The 19,450-nt window shown below is 37.0% G+C and overlaps 1 protein-coding gene across 1 annotated transcript in view; it reads left to right on the top strand.

Moving 5' to 3' along the window:
- The window catches only part of SLC35D2 (solute carrier family 35 member D2), a 22,892-nt gene extending 3,478 nt beyond the window's left edge, over positions 1-19,414 (top strand). The window contains exons 3-12 of the mRNA XM_064402812.1: positions 1,162-1,248; positions 3,937-4,004; positions 6,385-6,456; positions 8,419-8,487; positions 9,526-9,628; positions 11,581-11,673; positions 13,934-14,001; positions 14,738-14,816; positions 16,572-16,654; positions 17,262-19,414. Coding sequence (XP_064258882.1) covers positions 1,162-1,248; positions 3,937-4,004; positions 6,385-6,456; positions 8,419-8,487; positions 9,526-9,628; positions 11,581-11,673; positions 13,934-14,001; positions 14,738-14,816; positions 16,572-16,654; positions 17,262-17,364 — 825 coding nt within the window. The 3' untranslated portion in view covers positions 17,365-19,414. The remainder of the gene's footprint in view (positions 1-1,161; positions 1,249-3,936; positions 4,005-6,384; positions 6,457-8,418; positions 8,488-9,525; positions 9,629-11,580; positions 11,674-13,933; positions 14,002-14,737; positions 14,817-16,571; positions 16,655-17,261) is intronic.
- The last annotated feature ends 36 nt before the right edge of the window (positions 19,415-19,450 follow it).

Raw genomic sequence — 19,450 nt, 5'->3', positions numbered from 1 at the left:
TTCTTTCTTGCTTTATTTGCCCATGGGTAAGTTGCACCATGGCAGCAGAAATGGTTTTTATTATTTTTGTTGTTAGGAGGCATGGTGGTAAAACCAAAGTTCAAATGCTTATGGCCTGGGTCCATAAAGAAGAATGTATCACTGCAGAGGGATCACTGATAAAGATGGAGCCTTGAAGCAAGTGTTGTTTGGGCAAATACATTTTATAGGGAATTTGCTTTCTGCCAAGGCTACACAGCAAAGAGTAGTGAGGAAGTATTGAAAACAGCAAGTCTGACATCTTTGCTGTTAGGTGCTAGAGAGAGTAAAATGTCTTGTAAAGACTTTGTGATGTGATAGAGAGTTTTACATACCCAGACTGCTCAAGAAACCATAGACCATGTTTCAGTGAAAGGCTAGAGAATGTGGCAATAATTAATGTCTTGATGCAGCCTTTTTCTTTGCAGAAAAAAGGAAAAGAGTCTTTGCAGAATCAAAGACTTAATGGCATTTCCATTTTTTGTTGACAGATCCTTCCAAGATTTTCCTGAACATTATATAAAGTACATATGATATGGTGTAATGCTTTAGTCTGCAGAACATGACTCCACCTCATCCTCTAGATAGTTGATTGCTGTCTTTTTGTATTAGGAAAATTTGACCCTTTGTTTTGACTCCTTGGGGCAGCATTAACACCTGTAATGTATGATTGGCCAGATATTCTTCTTCATTTTGTCTGCGTCTTTACAATTCTTCCTCGTGTTGTCAACCAGACTGATCAATGCCCAACCTCCATCTTGCATTACCAAAAAAAAGTTTTGGGAGTGGTTGTGCAGGCTAAACAATTCTCTGAGTAAAAACTTAATGGTTTATCTGGGATTGTGTCCTATTTTATTTTCACAACTCCTTCTCAGCGTGCATTGTTTCACAGAATGCCACTAATTTTCTTCAGGATAGTAAAGTATATGTATTTTACTTTTAAATAAATAGCTGGCAAAAATTGTTTTAATAAGAGGAAAATTATTTCAATTTGTTAATTTCATTCTGTGCTGTTCTTTTACAGAAATACATAAAAGCTAGCATTTGTCAAATTCCTATAAATATTTTGTCTTCGAAGCAGTTTTTTATTCATATATTTCAATTTTGCTCTTACATGACTTCTCACTTTTTCTTTTTGTTTAGATGGCAGCCACTATACTTATCTTGTATGTGTCAAAACTAAATAAGATTGTTCACTTCCCTGATTTTGACAAAAGTATACCTGTGAAGGTAAGGATCACCTTGTGAACCTGTGAAGGTTGTGGTCTCAATAGGAAAGAGTTACTTCTTATAATAGCGTTCTTTCTTACGGGGACAAGAAAAACATTTGCATTTCTTTTTCAGATGGGATTTTTGTGTCGTTATTTCATTTAAAAATTGATATGATAATTTTAATTTCTCTGCAATATTCTAGTCTGGGCTATAGACATAAACTCTATTTGCAGAGAAATCTGGTGCCATTTAGTTATGTAGCACATGGGAAGGGTATTTTACCTCTATACAGCAGGATGAAATCTTCCACGTTCCTGAGGAAGGTTTTCCTGGATATAGGTCTCTGTGGTATCAATGGGAGATAGGTGTTCCTGAAAGACTTTTGAATACAGAATGAAGAGAGAAAGGCTGCTTAGAAATATGAATGGAGCATGTGACAAAATAGTAGAAAAAAAATGTGATAGATGAGAAACCAGAGCAGCTGACTCCCAGTATAAGATTTTTGGTCCATTGGACGGGCTAAAATAATGCCCATTGAAAATGTTGTAGGTGGCAACTAGCTGCATCATACAGACCTTAAATATATATGGTTTAAAGAGGCAGGACAGAACAAATGTGAGAGGACCTCCTCTTACCTCAGTTTGGGAACTAGGATGTGAAATGACTACAGCAATGATCGTTAAAGATTTTTGCATCTATGCAGTGTTGTTGGAATGTTTCTTTGATGCATTAGCCTGTGTGTTTATGTCTTGTTGCAGATTATCAGTTGTGTTTGCTCCAGGACACAGGGAATGTTCTCAGCCCTGCTGCAGGGATCAGATAGTGTAGCTTTTCAGGCCCACATCTTTACTGCAGAATCTTGTCTTCCTGTCAGTGTGAGGTTCACAATGGATGTCTCACTTGAATGGATGGTTCATTCTCAATGCATGTTGAAATCATTGGCATTTCTACATGTACAAGTCCTGGAGGAAAATCTGTTTTATCATTTATAAAATGAACAATCCTTCTTTGTTATTCCAGAATAAGAAAGAAGGTTTCCCAGTGCGTAGCTTTGAGTTCCATGTATAAGCAACTTATTTAGACCTTGAGAAGTTTCTTCCCTCCCTTCCCCACAAGTCCTGCTGTGTATATTGTTTGTGGTGTTGGATTTGACCAGTCATAGCAAATCAGCTTGATTGCTCATTGTTGATTTCTCTACTTTTTAAGGAACCCTTAGGCCAACTCCTTATCCTTTTGCCAGCTTTTGCTTTGGCACTAAGATAACCATTACTTTTCAGTCCTCAACTGGTTTATGTCTTCAGTACATTCAGCTAGAGTTTTTAAGTAGTGAAATGCTTACTTTAGTGATGAAGCTTTGAAGTTCCTGACCCCTTTTAAGTAAATGATTCACTGATCTCTGCTGTTGTGCTGGATGTTGTAATTTTGTCTTTACAATAGAATGGATTTCAGAGGAAAGATAATATAATGTCTGCTCTGTTTTCAGCCTGTAAATAAAATGTTCTAAAGAAAAGTCTGCAGATGAGACAGTGTTTTACAAAATTTTTGCAAGCTTATGCCGACAGGCTGAATATTTATTGTTACTCATACTCCTGCTTTCTTTATACTCTTGTTTACTTTCACTGTTACTTTCACTTAAAAGTTAACTTCAGTTGACTATCAGTTAACTTCTACTTCACTTTTTTCTCTCTTGCTGTAAAAGAAACACAGCATTTTTAACATAGATTAAATACACCCCACTCCTCTGTATGCTTTTCCAGCAAAGTTTAAAAATGCATAGCCTTTGACTTTAGTGTCCTCCAAAGTGTCCCTGTGTAGAAACAAGAGCAACTATTACACATTAGGATAGAGGATCTGTTATGTCTTTCTGCCATTTCAGCCCCTCTTGACTGACAGTGAATAGGACAAATGTACATACTGCCTTTGTCCCCATTGATTACTTTGGTTGGTTTAAATCTTCTGTAAATTTCAACCTTATCCATTCTTCGGTACTGTAATTTTTTTCTGTAGCAGGAAAATTAATGGCTTTGAATAGCAGCTGATTATTGTAGGGATTAATGTATTCTTGTACATTTTCTTAAGGCTCATAAGTTTCATTACTGTTTCTCTCTATTGTGTTATGGACCATAGATTTCTGTGCAAGTCAGTCTCTTTGAAGCAAAGAGAAGCAAAGCTTAATTTACTCATAATTACTTACTTTTCCTTTCTAGTATCTTTCATAGCAAATTTTTCTGGGTTAATCTAAAATGTTGCAACTTCCAGCTGTACTAATATATGTGGAATATGTAGAGGAGCACAGCATATTTTTAATTTATTAACTTTTTTATTCCACCTCTTAATTTGTTTATTTAGATACTGTTGTTATTATTACCTTTATATCTAAAATTAATTGTTAAAATGGATATTAATCTGAGGATTATAGTAAATAGAATAAAAGTGATTAATATTTACTCTAAATTGATCCTAAGTCTCATTTGTATTAAATAGCAACTCTTCTAATGACATCCGTGAAGCTGTGGTCATGACCAATCACATAAATAGGAGCTGCAGATGAGCTTGCAGCATAATTACATTTTTTCCCTGTTAAAAAAACCCTATTTCTTCATAAAAGGACATCTGATATGACAGATATCAAATTCTATCAAGTAAAGTTTCTCAACAGTACTTCTAAACAAAATAATCTGAGTTGTGCTTTTAATTTTATCACAGTTATTTCCTCTGCCTCTGATTTATGTTGGAAACCACTTAAGTGGATTATCAAGTACCAGCAAACTCAGGTACAGTAAGTAGAAGTTATAAGTAGACTGTTTGGATTTTACCCTTTTCTCTTGTGGGGTAAAAAAGAAACACTAAAGAGCATTGTCTGGAGCCTTAAATCCATGTGGTGTCTGTCTGCCTGTCTGTGTAAACCCCTGGTACTATTATGAAATTTTTGTACAAACATTTGATCAGTTTACAAGTTGTCTGCTTCCTTTAAGGGGAGCTTAGCCAGTCCTGTACTGACATAAAATTGCAAAACTATGTGACCATGAAGTGCTTAACCTTTTGCCTCACACCCAAGCATTCACTTTTCCTGAGTGTCTTAACCAGAGAGTTGGAAAACTGTAAGGTGTTTCTGAAGGAAGAAGCATAAGGAAAGTATTTGTACCATGATGTCATGGCAGATATTTAGGAATCACCAAGAGATGAAAAAACTGCTGTGTAGTGGGTGGTGGTGGTGGCCTAGCCCCGCTGAGTTCAAAAAGCAGGTTGTCAGGGAGCACTGCTGAAGGGTGCCTTGACTCCCATGTGCATTTTGCATAGACCCATGAGAGTTGCTTCCATGCTAGTGCTAAAAAGGTGTAAGCAGACCTTTGCTGTAATAGAAGGAATGACTGTGTTTTCTGTGGAAGACGAGCACAGAAGCATGATGGCTGCACCAGAACTAGAGGATACAGCTGGAGGATACGGCAGGATACACCACTACTATTGTGGTGGTTTTTTTACATCATTGCAGGCTCCTGGGGGTTTGGTACTAAGCTAAACCAGAACAGAACTTTTCAGGTTTGTGTGCATTTAATAATTATGAGACAGATGCTAGGAAAGAAAATAGAACCACGGAATCATAGAATCACCAGGGTGGAAAACACCTTTAGGATCATCCAGTGCAACTGTAAACACTGCACTACCGCTGTAACCCTGGACCAGTAATCTTATCATCCAGTACCACATCCAAACACCTTCAGGGATGGTGACTCCACAACCTCCCTGGGCTAATGTCTGATCACCCCAACAGTGACAGTGTTTTTCCTAATACCTGGTCTGAATCTCCCTACTCAGCTGAAGGCCATTTGTTCTGGTGCTCTCACTGCAGGCACAGTAGAAGAGACCAGCCCTCACTCACTGCACCCTCCTCTCAGGGAGTTGTAGTGAGTGATGAAGTCCCCCAGTGTATTACTTTTAATTTGTTTGCATTTCTTTTTATTTATAGAATTAATGTTTTATAGCTAAGAACACTAGATGCCTGATTCTTTGTTGAATGTGTTCACAAGCTGTTCCACTGAAACAGACATTAAGACTTAGGCGGTACTGTGCCTAGAAGCACTTCAGCCATTGTGAATATGAAAGAAGTTTCAAAACTGTAAAAGTTGGCTTTTTCTTTCCCTTTTCTCTGACTGTAAATTTAAATGCGTAGTAGGATATGTAAGTGCACCTTCTCCCTCTCCTGTGGCTGGTATACCTCTTTTAGATTTACTAGTTTTAACTAATTTTTATAAGAGAAACTTTAAAATGCCTGCAATGTTCCTATCATTAATATTTTGTTACATTGCATTTTGGTACAAAATATGATACTTGTTTACATCATTGAATTCTCCACTTTGTTTAGGTTGTCTGCAAGGTGCAGATGATCCTATGCATAAATTCAAAATATCCATTGTAAAGTTTTTTAACATTGTGTTAGGAATTGTATCATTTACTAATGCAATTGTTAATAATTATCTTAAGCAGGGGATTAATTGATCCATATGGCCATGCTGTTACATTTACAGTGTCAGAGACAAATGTTTTCTTACCCAGAAAGGTTTCCAACTGCATTACTTCATGAAGATCAACAATATCTTGCTAAAAGTAGAAGTTTGTTTGGTAGTTGCAGCTGTGACCCCACCTTTCATGTTGTATTTCCTCTAATTTTTTGGTCATGGATGTATTTTACTTCTTTGAAGTACAGCTTGTTTACTAAGCATGTTTTCTTTGTATTTCATTTCTGTTACATGTTTTCAGAGAAAGGTTTATTGTCTCTCCTCTTAAGTTTCAATAGAAATAGTTTTTATTTAACTATGCCTATGAATTTTGCAGAAAGAATTGTCTCATAAGGATTATGCTAGGTAGAAAATATCTACTATATACAGTTTCAATAATGCAGAGTAACCTTCAAACACTAGCCAATTGCACTGATTTACTAACTGGCAAAACTTGCTATCTTTCAATGATTTGGTTGTCTAAGGTGCATGTCAGACTGACATTCTTATATATGTATTTAATGATTTGCTATTTGTTTTGTTTTCTTATTCATGGATTAATTGTTCCATTCCCTGGATTAGTAAAATAAGAGTTAGAATATAAGTATGTTGTTAATCTGATACTATGCTTGGATTTTTATTTTGTTTTTTTTGACAGTTTGCCGATGTTTACAGTGCTCAGGAAGTTTACCATTCCTCTTACTTTACTGCTGGAAATCATCATACTTGGGTGATCCTTTTTGTTTGTTTTGTGGGTTGTGTTTTTGGTTTATTTTTTTTCATTTAAGATTCCTTTATTTTAGATCATCTCAAATGGATTTCTTGTGTCATCTCATCAGAAAATTGAATGAGTGATTTTTACTTACAAATAGAGAAAAGCAAAGAAAGTGATATTTGTAGCTTTTTGAAAGCATAGATATATACATTTTAGTGAAGAGAGGGAAAAAATCAACTTGCCTTCATTTTCCTGTCTCATTCTCCAGACTGTTACATGGGTTTCAGGTCAGCAGACACAACACAGACATTTTCAGTGGTTTGTGCCGTGTCTTGGAGGCTCCTAAACTGTAAACTGATTCAGACAGATCCTTATGTCTCCAAAAAGTCTGATAGCATGGCAGTCTGCTTCTGTAGAGTAACTGTCCAGGTCAAGTCTGAAAACATACCAGGTTAATGAAGCCAAATGCTATCTACCAGTTCTTCGAGCAGAGAATTCCTTACTTACAGACACCTATGTTATTTTTCATGATATGCTAGCCGCTCAGGATCTCTAATTTCAGTAGTACTGAGTTGGAGGAACAAAGTATAAATACATTATACTTTGTCCAAGAACTTCACAGTTCTATCCACATGGCTGATGCTGGACTCATGACATGAGCTGACAAGGAGAAAACCAGCTTGCTGAAGCTGAACCCAGGCAGCACAAGAGTGATGGTCAGGGGAAAGCTAAAAATGCAAAAAGCAAAAAGCCAGGCCCCAAGGAAACAGTCATCTCCTTTTGGCTGAAGCAGCAGTTAATTGATCAATGTGATTCATATTTGGAGATGCTCTGGAATTCTTTTGTAGTTTTAACTTCTCCCAGAAAAAGCAAAACTTGCTGTCTTCTGTTGGCCTGAAGACTCCCTCAAGCAAGTGAAAAAAAAAGTAAGTCAGTGAGATTTACATAAATGCTCAGCTGGAGAAGTGCAATGTGGCCTATGAGTGCAAGCAACATCCTAACCATGGAATGCTTGGGAGGAGAATGCTGAGTTGGTGCATGCTGACACAGTGGATTTCCTCAGGGCTGAAAATGAAAGGACTGTAGAGAGTCTGTGCAGACTTATGTCAGGATTTTTGAAACAATCAAAGTTTGGATTGTTACTCTCGAGAGTTATTATGATCAAAGCCTAATTTATCTAGTGTCTTTGCAGTGCTTTATTCCTGGGACAGTGGTCCACAGATGTGGTCCTTTACACACAGGATTTCTCCAAGAGTATTTCTTCAAGAGAATTGTACATTTTATTTTAAGGATTTTTTCTCTCAGTCTGTCTTGACAGAATAAGGACTAGGGGAATATCTGTAAGGGATATTGCAGTATGATGCAAAAATGAGTACTTAAGATATTTCCAAATAAAGTTGTGTAGATATAAAAATGCTTTTATAGGTTTACAGTGTGTTTTTACTACTCTGTGGCAGCACTGATGTGATAGTAGTGAAGAATGTCATAATCTCCATGTTTTCCCTTTCAAGTAAAAATTCAGTTTGAGCTCAAAATAAGTATCTGTTTGAAAATAATCCAGACAGTGTACTGTGTATAGCATCTTCCTCAACAAAGGTGATATGAAAAACTGCATGAGAGATGTACAGTGATTTTCCTGTATTGGACTGTTGGACGACACTGAAATATCTCTATTATGAATATCAATACACATTAAATTTGTTTGGTTCAGTGCTGTTACTTTGAACCTTTAATCTTTACTTTTATAATTGTCCAGTAAGAGAGTGCTCACAGTGCTTTTTCAATCTCCATTCTCAGGGCCAAGGTCTGACAGTGTGGCACATGGGCAATCACGTTGTTTCTGTAAGGTTGTCAAGACTTTGCCCTCCTGTTAAATGTTCTGCGATTGTTAATTGCTTTGAAACTTTACAGGCAGACAGCCATTTAGTCTCCACTTCAAATAATGAAAATGTGAACTGTTTCAATTTTTGCCTACAGGAAACGGTACCCAGTGAATATTATAGTCAGCGTATTTGCCATCATTCTTGGGGCTTTCATAGCCGCTGGGTAAGGTTTTGATTTCTCATACAAAGCCATATTATGAGGGGGGACAGCAGGAGGATTTTTTCCTTGTTTAATTCTGAGTAAACCTAAGTGGAAATAAGTTACTCTGAATAAAGTTTTGATTGGGAAAATCTCTCTAGTGACATCACTGGGAGGTGCAGTTGTATGTAGGAAAAAAAATGTAATTCCTGCTGACAGTTCTTGGGTGTGTCTTTTTCCACCTCTAGGTTTTCCATGTTTGCAGGATCATAAATGAAGCGAGTTAAAACTATGTGAGGAATGTTGTTTTAATTTCATGGTATCACTGTATTTTAATAACCCTGAAAAAGTATATTCTTGTTCTGGATAGAAAGAAGAATATTTTGGTTGTCAAATATGGAGTTACACATTGTATATTTTTTTAATAATAAAAATCCCACCTTTTTTTTTAAGTTCCATTGTGAGATAATGGTTACAAAGCACCCATATACTGTTGTCCTCTGTTTTCTGTTTGAACATTCCTTTACTTACCTGGAAAGTTAATGTTTTGTTTGTTTGTTTCCTGGCTTTGCTATGAACAAGGGTAAATAATTTCCATGTGAATGACAGAGATAGAGCCATGTCCTATCAAATCAATTACCCTGTATTGATGAGTTAAGTAGTCAAAACAGAAAGGATGACAACATGTCTGAAAAACATACAAACCAGTTGGATTTTTTTCCCTAGCCACTTTCTCTAGTAAAAGAAATAGGTACGTAAGTTCAGTTATAATTGGACTGGTTGTCAGGGTTGAGATGGGAGGAATTTTTCTCTGAATGAAAACTGAACATTTTCTGCCACTTTCACACTGAGTATTAGGAACTCTCTGATGTCTCATTTGTGATGGTCCTGTGACTGGAAAAATGTAAAGTATTTTGACTTACAAAGAAGGCTTGAAGCAAACCTGTGACTGGCTGGAGTTCTTTGCATATCCTCATTCACAATATGCATCTTGGTAAACAAGGTAATGCAATGCATTGCATATTTTTTTTTCTTATTTACAATGTAGTATTTCTTTCCCAGGTCTGATCTGTCTTTCAATCTGGAGGGCTACATTTTTGTGTTGCTAAATGATATCTTCACAGCAGCAAATGGAGTTTATACAAAGCAGAAAATTGATCCAAAGGTAACTGTGGGGTGATTGGGTTGAATTTAGCAGTGGCTACTGTCTTGGTTTAGGGCAAAATTAGGGAGGGGTCCTAGAAAGCAAATTCAAGTGGCCCTTCTCCCTGCCTGTTCGGGAGATAAACTTCCTTGGAGAAAAGTGGAAAAAACTATTTATTTAACAAGCAAAGTACTCACAAACATGAAAAAAAGTATTGAGCATTGGAACCTCGCACTGCTGTGAAGAGATGGCAAATTCAGAGAGAGAAGACTCCTTGTCATGGGGTGTAGCTCGGCTTGCTCAGTCTCTGATCAGTCCTTCTGGCACTAGAAAATGCCATGTCCTGGGCCCTGTTGGGCACAGGTGTGAGCTCCCAAAGTTTTTCTGGGTTTTCAGTCCAGAGCAGGTTTGAATAGTTCCAAGAAGAATAAAAACTACAATCCAGAGAATTTCTCTGCCGCAGCTAGCTAAAAAAACTAACTAAAAGCAAAGGAGAGCTCTCTCCCACTGTCCATGCTGCAGACAACACAGAGAGAGAGAGAGAGAGCTGAAGCTCTTATCTCTGTTCTTGAATACAACTGCCTCACCACTTCTCCTTTTCCCCCTCTTCACTCTTGGATCTAGTTTTAAAGGCACAAAAACTTACTCCTAGGCTAAACAGACAAATGGGGATAAAACTCAGCATCATAAAGTCACCCCAGGACATTAGTCACTCTAGGACACCTACTTATTATATGACCTTTATGTACTTACCATTATGAACTCATAAGTAGCGTCATTTACTTTCACATTCCTGTTGATATGTGCATTCTTAATAGAGAACAGCCTAGAAAAAAGTTGTTATTTCTATCTCTGGCTAGGCTTTGGTAAGCAAACAGTGTATTTTCTTTTCTCCCAAGGCTTTTAAGCAGAGTTTGTAGTTATTAAAAAAAAAAAAAAGGCAAACCATAAGCAAACAGTTTACCTCTAAATTTGATATATATTTATATAGGGATGATGACTTTTTGACTGGAAACACATGTTATGTGAGGTTTATGTAAAAGAAACATGAGGTTTATGTAAAATAAACAGAGAACAGTACGGCCTAAGTCATAACCACAGTAACTGTAGTCTTTTTCGGTTATCTGAAAGCAAAGGCAGGTGTAACAAGGCATTAGGTGATATCTTGATACACATTACTTACATAAATGTTGGGCAGGCTACTCTTCAAATGCAGTGCCATGAAACATACTAAGCTATAGCAAAGAGCAGTCTTGGATAGAGGTTTGGTTTCTGACTTCTGTGGTTCACTCTGTAGAGCAGAAATATGTCTTTCAATAATCTTAGACATCTTAGTCGATTCCAGACTGCATTTTTATTTATGAGCTGCACTTAACAGTCTCACAATTTTCTGCAAAATACAGGAGAAGAGATAGACTGCAGAGATTTTCTAAGCAGCATGACTGAGTCTGGAGGAAGGGAAGGCTATTTTTTCATTCTCCTAATTTCCTGCTTTTGTGTCAAGCAAGTTAACCCACAGATTATATGGCAACCATTAAGTTGCATAAAGGTACATCAATTACCAGTAATTACAGAGCTCTATCTGTGAGTCAAACTTCATTCATTTTCCTATTATATGTTTTTGTGGTTGATTTGTAGCGGAAGGACTAGGTGATTCCTTGGCCAGGCAGAGACTTACGTGAAGTCAACACAAAACACTTCTGGATCAGTGCTTTTGACAGTTCCTAATGTTGTATATAAAGTGTCCAAGGTATAACAGAGCAGTAATACTCTGCTGAGTGCACAGGGTGAAGTGGAAATTCAGCTTAGTATGAAACACTGAATCCAAGCATTGCAAGTTCGTATTTTGAATTGAGATGTATTCTATTCTGTTTACTCACTGACAATAATGTCAGAAGAATTACCAGAGTAATATGTAGCGTTTTGCTACCAAGTGGCTTTTAGTGCCAAACACCATGTTCCGTTTTTTACAGGAGTTGGGAAAATATGGTGTCCTGTTTTATAATGCTTGTTTCATGGTGATTCCAACAGTTATTATTAGCTTTTCTACTGGAGACTTTCAGCAGGTAAGTACCAATATTGCATATCTCAGACTGATAATGTTATTTTGTTCAAATTTCATCTGGGGACTGAGAGGGGCTTTTTGTTTGTTTCTGAAGAGGTAATCCTCCCTCTATGTTAGTGATTTGTGATTGAAAAGTGTTAGACTTGTCCTTCACGGGTAAGAACTTATTATACACTTAAGGAGAAGCTAAATTTGTGTGATATTCCTTATTTGAGTCTTTGTCTAGGACTAAGGTATGTTCAGGGACACCCAGCTAGAACAAAAGGTTGAGAATCCAGCTGCACTGGATTTGCCGCATGCTCTAAAGTAAGATTGCAACTATACAGACAATACAGTCTTTCTCTCATTCTGATGTCCAGGGCAGATTTCTGTTTAGTCTCAGTCTAGTTTGGTAACCTACATTGTGCATTCTCATAGAATGAGTGCAAGACTCTCCCCAGGTAATCCTGATACAGTATCTGTAGGTGGTATGTCCTGATACCTAAAGTATCAGACCAGAAGATATTCCTGGCTCCTTCACAGACTTGCTGAGTTGCCTTTTTTGTAGTGGTCAAATGAGTCCAGTCACTCACATTCCATTCTAGAAATGTTTTACATTTGCCATGGAAAATTCTTTGGAGGGTGTATAAATCATTGCAGTGTTCTTTGTTGTATGTTGTTGTGCCCTGAACTCACACGATTTTGTCACTGTGTTCTTAGAATTCTGCTCTAAGCAGAAAAATTATGATTATTTATTTATGAAAGTGCTGGAATTAGGTCTGCTGTGGATGTGAAATTTCTTTATGTCGTCAGTCCAGTATGACCTTGTGCCAGTTTAGAAAAACGCAGCTGCTGCCTGTCTTGGAAAAGGAGCCCAAGTTTTTATCGCTGTAAGATTTCGACTGCTTTTCGAGCACACAGAGTTGGAGATATTTTGGAAAACCTGGTCAGAGAAGTTTATCTTGTTGCTAGGTTTACTTCAGGGGAAAATAGGGAGTGTGTTGTGCCCACTGGCTGATTTGCTGTAAACATCTTAACGCTCAATTACCAGAAGAGAATAAATATCTATTAAAGACATTGTGCTTGCTGGGCATCACATTGGTTTGGTCACTTAAAAATAGAAGTCCTATTAAATGATGCAGATAACTGTGTCAGTGTGACACACAAATCAAATCACAGAGAAAACAGAGAAAAATGGGAAAATACTGATGATAAGTCAACAAATGATTTTAGATAACCATTGCACTTTCAGACCAGTTTTTACCCTGGTAGAGCTTCTTGCCTTGACCTGATGTCAAAACATCAGTACCATTTCTATGTGATAGGGACATGCTTCTACTCCTCTAGCTAGTTCTGTAGTCTTGGAGAGATTGTGAGTGTCCATGTTAGTAATTTCTCCTCCACCAGCTGGCTCACTGTGAGAACAGGAAAGCATGATGCAATATAAGGGGAAGGAAGCCTCAGAATGGCTCTCTGTTATATTTGGCAGCTTTTTGTTGTACACCAGCAAAATTCTGGCAGGGCAGAGCTGCTCAAGATCCTTTTTACCTATTATCTCACATGGTGGAGGCTCAGCTGGCTGTTATCTTGGACTAACGGCCTTTATTCTGTTTCTCAGGGATGTGTTCAGCCTTAGCTGAATTTGTTGTTTATGTAGCAAGTGTAAACTAACCAGATTAAAACGAGGCATATCCAGGAGTTGCTAGAGAGGGAAAAGAATCTATGACATGTTTCTTAGTGACTGTGTGGCACTGCGTGTTTGTTTGCTGCACTTCACTAGGGAGGATACTTCAAAACAATTGAGCCTTTTCATTGCTCTTCATTATTGAGTAATGCTCAAAAACAGGCTTGGGCCATGAAAGCTGTTCATGAATGAATCTGTGGTGTGGAAGAGATTTAGAGGAAATTATTTATGAATTTGCTGTTTCTGTCCATCCCACATCAACACTAATTATTATGTGTTATTATTCACAGTGTTAGTATCTGTCAGTAAATAGCAAAACACAATTTTCTGTATTGCATTCATGTTCATTCCTTGCAGTGTGCTCTTATGTATCTGCACTGCTCTACATGTGACAAATACATGTCTAGGTATCAGGGATGCTGTCATCCTGCTGTCTGTCAAGTTAGATTAATTAAACTGTTTCCAGAAGTAAAAATGAGTCATAATTTTGGTATTAATTAAATGTATTTTGTGAATTTACATATTTTCATATTAAGTACATTTTATATGTATTTACAGTTGATTATATAGAACATAATTCTCTCTCTCTTTTTAATAGGCAACACATTTCCAGGACTGGACAAATTTTTTATTTGTCTTTCAATTTATTCTTTCCTGCTTGTTGGGGTAAGGACACGGGGGAATAAAGCAGGTTGTTTTAATGTCAGTGTTTCAAATTGCAAATCTCAAATGTAAGACTCACAAATAAGTTACATTAAAGTTCAGAGAAAATGGGGTTTCCCCCAGGGTTATGTCTTGACTTCTAATTATTTCTAATGATGTAAATAACTGTTCAGTGCTATCTGGATTTTTGACCTCACATTACAGTGCTGAACAACAATGATCTGTACTGTCTCTTCTGCCTGTCTCTTCTGATCATCTAACATCTTTGCAGTTAGTAGTGTGTAAGTCCTTGAGTATAGGAGCTGTTCAGTGTGTTTGTTCTTTAAAGCAGCTGGAAAAGTGTGGGAGACTTAAAAGTAAGGAAACAATGCTTTGTTCATGTTGAAACTGCACAGTCAAAGGAAGAAGGAATTGCATCCTATTCTTCTTTTCTACATCATAACCAAGGGGTCAAACTAACTTCAAATATTGACATATAAACAGCACAGAGAAAAGGGTTGACTCTGCTAGAGCTCAAGTAGCATATTTTAACACATATATTTTGAATATTCTGTATGTGCACATCATTAACTTAAATTAGAGATTCACAGAAATTCTTTTAGGGGGATTGAAGGGTTTGAAACAGGTGGGATTATAGATTCCAGAAAAATACTGATCCAGATAATGTTGAGTATCTTGAAGTAATGTTAAACTTCTTAACGCCCTGGGAGGAATTTATAAAATTTTCTTCTTTGTTTAGGTTTCTCTTGATGTATTCTACTGTCCTGTGCAGTCATTACAATTCTGCACTCACAACAACAGTAGTCGGTGCCATCAAGGTGAGTTGTGGACCCGAAGAGGGAAATAAAAATGCTCAAATAAATAGGAAAGAGCATTGGCTCAGCAGTGATCTTGATTCTGCTTTGACATGGAGACTCAAAATAAGGGCTAATACTGAGACACTGCTTGTGCCAAACAAGGTCACACCATAAAGTGACCCTGTTCTTCAGGGTGTGCTCCAGAAAGCATTGTTTGTATTGATCTGTTTTTATTTCTTCTACAAGAGAAACTGGAACAATTTTAATTAAAAGGCGTACATTTAGCCACATTTCATCAGGCATTATGCTGTGCCTGTGTTGTTTATTAGGTTATTGTGTGTTAGTCAAGATGCCCTGATGCAAATCCAGGTGAACTGATGGGGACTAATTTTTACTTTGGGCTAATCTAATTTCCTTTGCAGCTGATACATAGGGCTTTTATAGATACAGAATAATGACTAAGCTGAAGTATGGAGTGTGCTTTATGGTTAAGTGCCTCAGCCTCTGTGTGAGAACCTGTGTTCTAGCTGAACAGACTATTTAATTTTGGTTTGCACAAATTCTGGTCAATTTGATCAACACTAAAACATGCATGTATTAAAAATTGAACCTGGTGTCCTTACAGTCTGTTTTCTTTAACCCATTTTAATTTAAAACTGGTACATCTTGCTTTGTATTGATGAGGACAGCATGTCTAGGAACATCCCTGACTGCCCATGTGCTTTTTTGTAGGCCAGTTTGGGGAGAAACACAGAACTAGAAAGCTGAAAGAGCTTTAATAAAAACAAAATTTATGCAGCTGTGGGCGAATTCAGAATTCAACCTAGCTTAACAGGAATAACAGTACTGAAAGTGCTCCCTTCCATGACTAAGGGAAACAATGCATTCACCATAACAAAATCTGCAAAAGGAGGGGAGTACTTCTCTTTCTACATCCTTTTTCTTTTTTGAAAGCTGCAAGACTAATCTAGTAGTTTTCATTCTGTGGCCCTGAAAGCCTTTTAAATTTTATATGTCTGCATCAATCCATTAATTCAGGGCAAGACTATTTCTGTTTTCTTAGCTGTAATAGTCTTTGACACACTTTGAACAGCTTTAAAGTTGAGAAGCAGGTTATGATGCAGCAGTCTCCATTAGAGACTTATAGATGCAGACTAGCTGCTAAAACAATTGAAAGCAACAAACTGTTGGTAAAATGATCACACACTTCTACATTTTTCCTTCTGGCTTTAGGGATCTATTTTTCCAAAACTTCATGCAGGTGGGTAAGAGGCAGAACTTTTAACTTTAAGCTGTGCCTGTCTTGAACCTCTACCAAGTGATTTCAGAACACATGTAGTTGGAAAAGTAAGCAGATAACCCTCTTAAGGTAATAATGTAACTTTTACTGTAACTTTAAGGCATCCTTTTTATGCTGGAGAACCCAAAACCCACTTTGAAGAAATGAGATTTGAATTCCAAAGATAATAAAGAAATACATTTCAAAAGGTGACCTTAGGTCCATTTTGCCTAATATCAAATAGTTGTTTGCTTTTTTTTTCCCCTAGAAAGTTACTGTGCATTGTATACATTTAGAAAACATACTGATCTTATTATTCTTTTTATTGCTACATTATCCATAAGCTGACATCCATTAAATTAGTTTAAAGGCTGATTTTAGAGTGGTCAGCAACACAGTATAGCTATTTCCTTAGAAAATTGGGTTGGTTGATATTGTTTGTATTCATGGAGATGAAATCTGACTTAAATAAATGCATGACTTTTGTTTCCTTTCAGAATATATCTATTGCTTACATTGGAATGTTGATTGGTGGTGATTACATATTCTCCATGTTAAACTTTGTAGGGCTAAATATTTGGTAAGTGAAACTTGAATAACCTTTATTTATTAAAGCTGAAAATTTCTCAGTGAGTTCTAGTTTTATATTTCGTTTGATTGCACTCATTCGGGTGTTGTAGTTTTGAAACTACTGGCCTGACAGAGCACTGCCTCAGGATGTAGAAGTCATTACAGTTAGTTATGTCTTTTCATGTCTGTTTGCAGACATTAAATATTGCTGTGGTAAGGCCTAATTGTGGAAATATGCCTGCAGTTTTACTCTGTGGAATTTTTAATTTTTTATGAGCAGCAGTTCTGAGCTGTGAGGCTTCCAAAAGTCAGATGTGGTGTTTTAAGTGAGAACATTGACTGAATGAGTTGTGCCTATTGAATATAAGTTCTAACTTGTGAGTGGTTACTTTCTATGCTTAGATGATCACCTGTGTGTATGAATATGTGTGAGCAACTGGTAATTGATCTTTGTCTGCTTGGGGCTACTTTCTCAGATGGGTTACCTAGCTCTTAGGCACTCCTAGTTTATGATAGCTGGTGTTCTTTAGCTCTTCAGAAGGAAAGGTACGTACCTATGAAATGAGATCTGTAACATCAGACGTCTTTGACACCACTGTTCATTCTCTTTTGTTTAGTATGGCAGGAGGACTGAGATACTCATTTTTAACATTAAGAGGAAACAGCAAGCCTGCACAACCTGGGGATGAAGAGAATGCACTTCCAGTGTCAAAGACTTAGACAAAATGCCTGCCTTGAAAGAGACTGAAGATACAAGTTTGTTTAGCATTGCCAAGACTTTAAATCAGTATATCCTGGAACATATGTGGAACAACAAAAAAAAAATCTACCTCAGTTGTCACAGACATGCACACAATTCACTGGCTCAGAAATATTCTTGCACATCAATTTTTTTACATGCAAACTAGTTTGATTTTAGCTTTTCCTTCTTAATCTGAAAGCCATCTTATAGGAAGGAATGCTATGAGCAAATCTTAAGTTGTAAATTTCTGCATTTACCTGTACCTGGGTGCTATTTCAACAAGATCTTTGAGTTTTGTTTCAGTGACTGCCTGTAGTTTCTTGAGGCAAAATTCCCTGTAAAGATCATGAGGCTTAATTTACCATTGCCTTATGCCATATGTAAACCTAGATATCAGTGAGGAGATGAAATATCCTAGTGGTTCAGATTGATTTCATGCATGCATGTGCTCTTGGGTAAGTGATACAGAACACATGGGGCAGGCAAAGAGGGTATTTGCCCCCAGATTGTTCCCTGTGTAAGTGTCAGTGAAAAAAATCAGGCTATGTCTGTGTGTGTACTGTTGTGTAGGCATTCTCTCTCTGTGTTTTTCTCATCCTCAATCACACTATGGTGTTCTGCAGAAATTGTCACTGTTGTTGTAAATGAACATCATAACTTTGGAGCAGATCAAGGAGAGAAGGGAAATGACAGGGGATTTTTTAATATTTGAAGATTTTTTTGTGTGTGTGTGTATGTGTGTCTGTGAGCCAGTACCAGCAAATCTATTTTTGTTAAGGTCCATTTTTCTTTTTATATCACATTCCCCTCCTCTCACCTTTTATCTGTAACCACCTAGCTGCAGAGAAGTGGTGCTGCTATGTACAAACATAGTAGGGGAGGGAAACATAGGCATGTGGAAGACTGATTTGTGTTTAAATAAGGAGAAATGGCTAGTGCCTGTTGTGTCTTCTATATATAGTAAAAGCTTATCTGGTACTAGTTTATGCTTTTGGTTCTAAGCAAGGAATCATAATGAGCCTGGGGATGACTACAGTAGGCTCAGCTGGTACAGTGATTGAGGCTCAGATGGTCTAAGGGATCATCTGGGACAATTACATGCGTATCTATATTTCAATAACACCTGCATCTGTATTTCCTTCATTGAAAATATTTGATAATGCTTACCTGTTTCTCTGAGGATAGACTTTTAACCTTTGAAGATGTGATAGGCGCATTAAAGTGTTGGAAGACAGCAGAGAAATTAATCTTGTTGAAGTTCTCAATTCCCTGCGAGCATGAGCCACAATTTTTGAAAATAATCAAATCAAAAGAAGGTTTTGAAAGACTTTGACATGGAACCAGGGTGGTCTATTGACTTGTTTGATCACTTCAATTAAAATACAGCTTATCTGAAAACACAGAAAATCAGAAAACATTACTCTGTGTGTAGCACATCAGTGACCAGTCTGATTTAGACCTAAGAAACATGTGAGTAACTCACATCAGAAGCTTCAGGGAGTGACCGCCTGCATGGATTTGAATGGCAAGAGGAGCAGTGACTGCAGATACTAGAAGGGGCATCTAAAGACATGGTTAAAGTGGGAAGAGAGATCTGAGCTATCAATTTTCTCACAGCTGGCGAAGAATGTGACTTTCATTTTCTGTCTGCTGAAGACCTGTGGAGGGAAAGCATTGCTGCAAATATTTTTCCATGATCTCTCTTTATAAAAATTTCCTTTATGCTTAAAAAGCTTCAATGTTTTTGAGTGTATTCTTTTTTAAGGCTCCTATTTCTTGAGAACACCTCTACCTCCACAATTTCAATTACTGAACCTTAACTCTCTTCCATAAGACAAGGTATTGGAAAGTTTTCATTTATTATGAAATTAGTATGAGTGCCATTTGATTGCAATACTGATGAAAACACAAGGCACCTGCTAAATAAAATGTAGTTCCCCCAAAGGAACACTTAACATTTGCATATAATTCATTAATATTTTGCTCTACCTTGTATAAATAAAATTATACAGATTACAGTTTTAACAAGTGTTTTGTTTGGATTACTTTTTTTTTTAATTTTTT

This window comes from Passer domesticus, chromosome Z, assembly GCF_036417665.1.
Source record: "Passer domesticus isolate bPasDom1 chromosome Z, bPasDom1.hap1, whole genome shotgun sequence".
NCBI classification, from domain to species: Eukaryota; Metazoa; Chordata; class Aves; order Passeriformes; family Passeridae; genus Passer; species Passer domesticus.
This window is presented reverse-complemented; position numbering and strand designations above follow the sequence as displayed.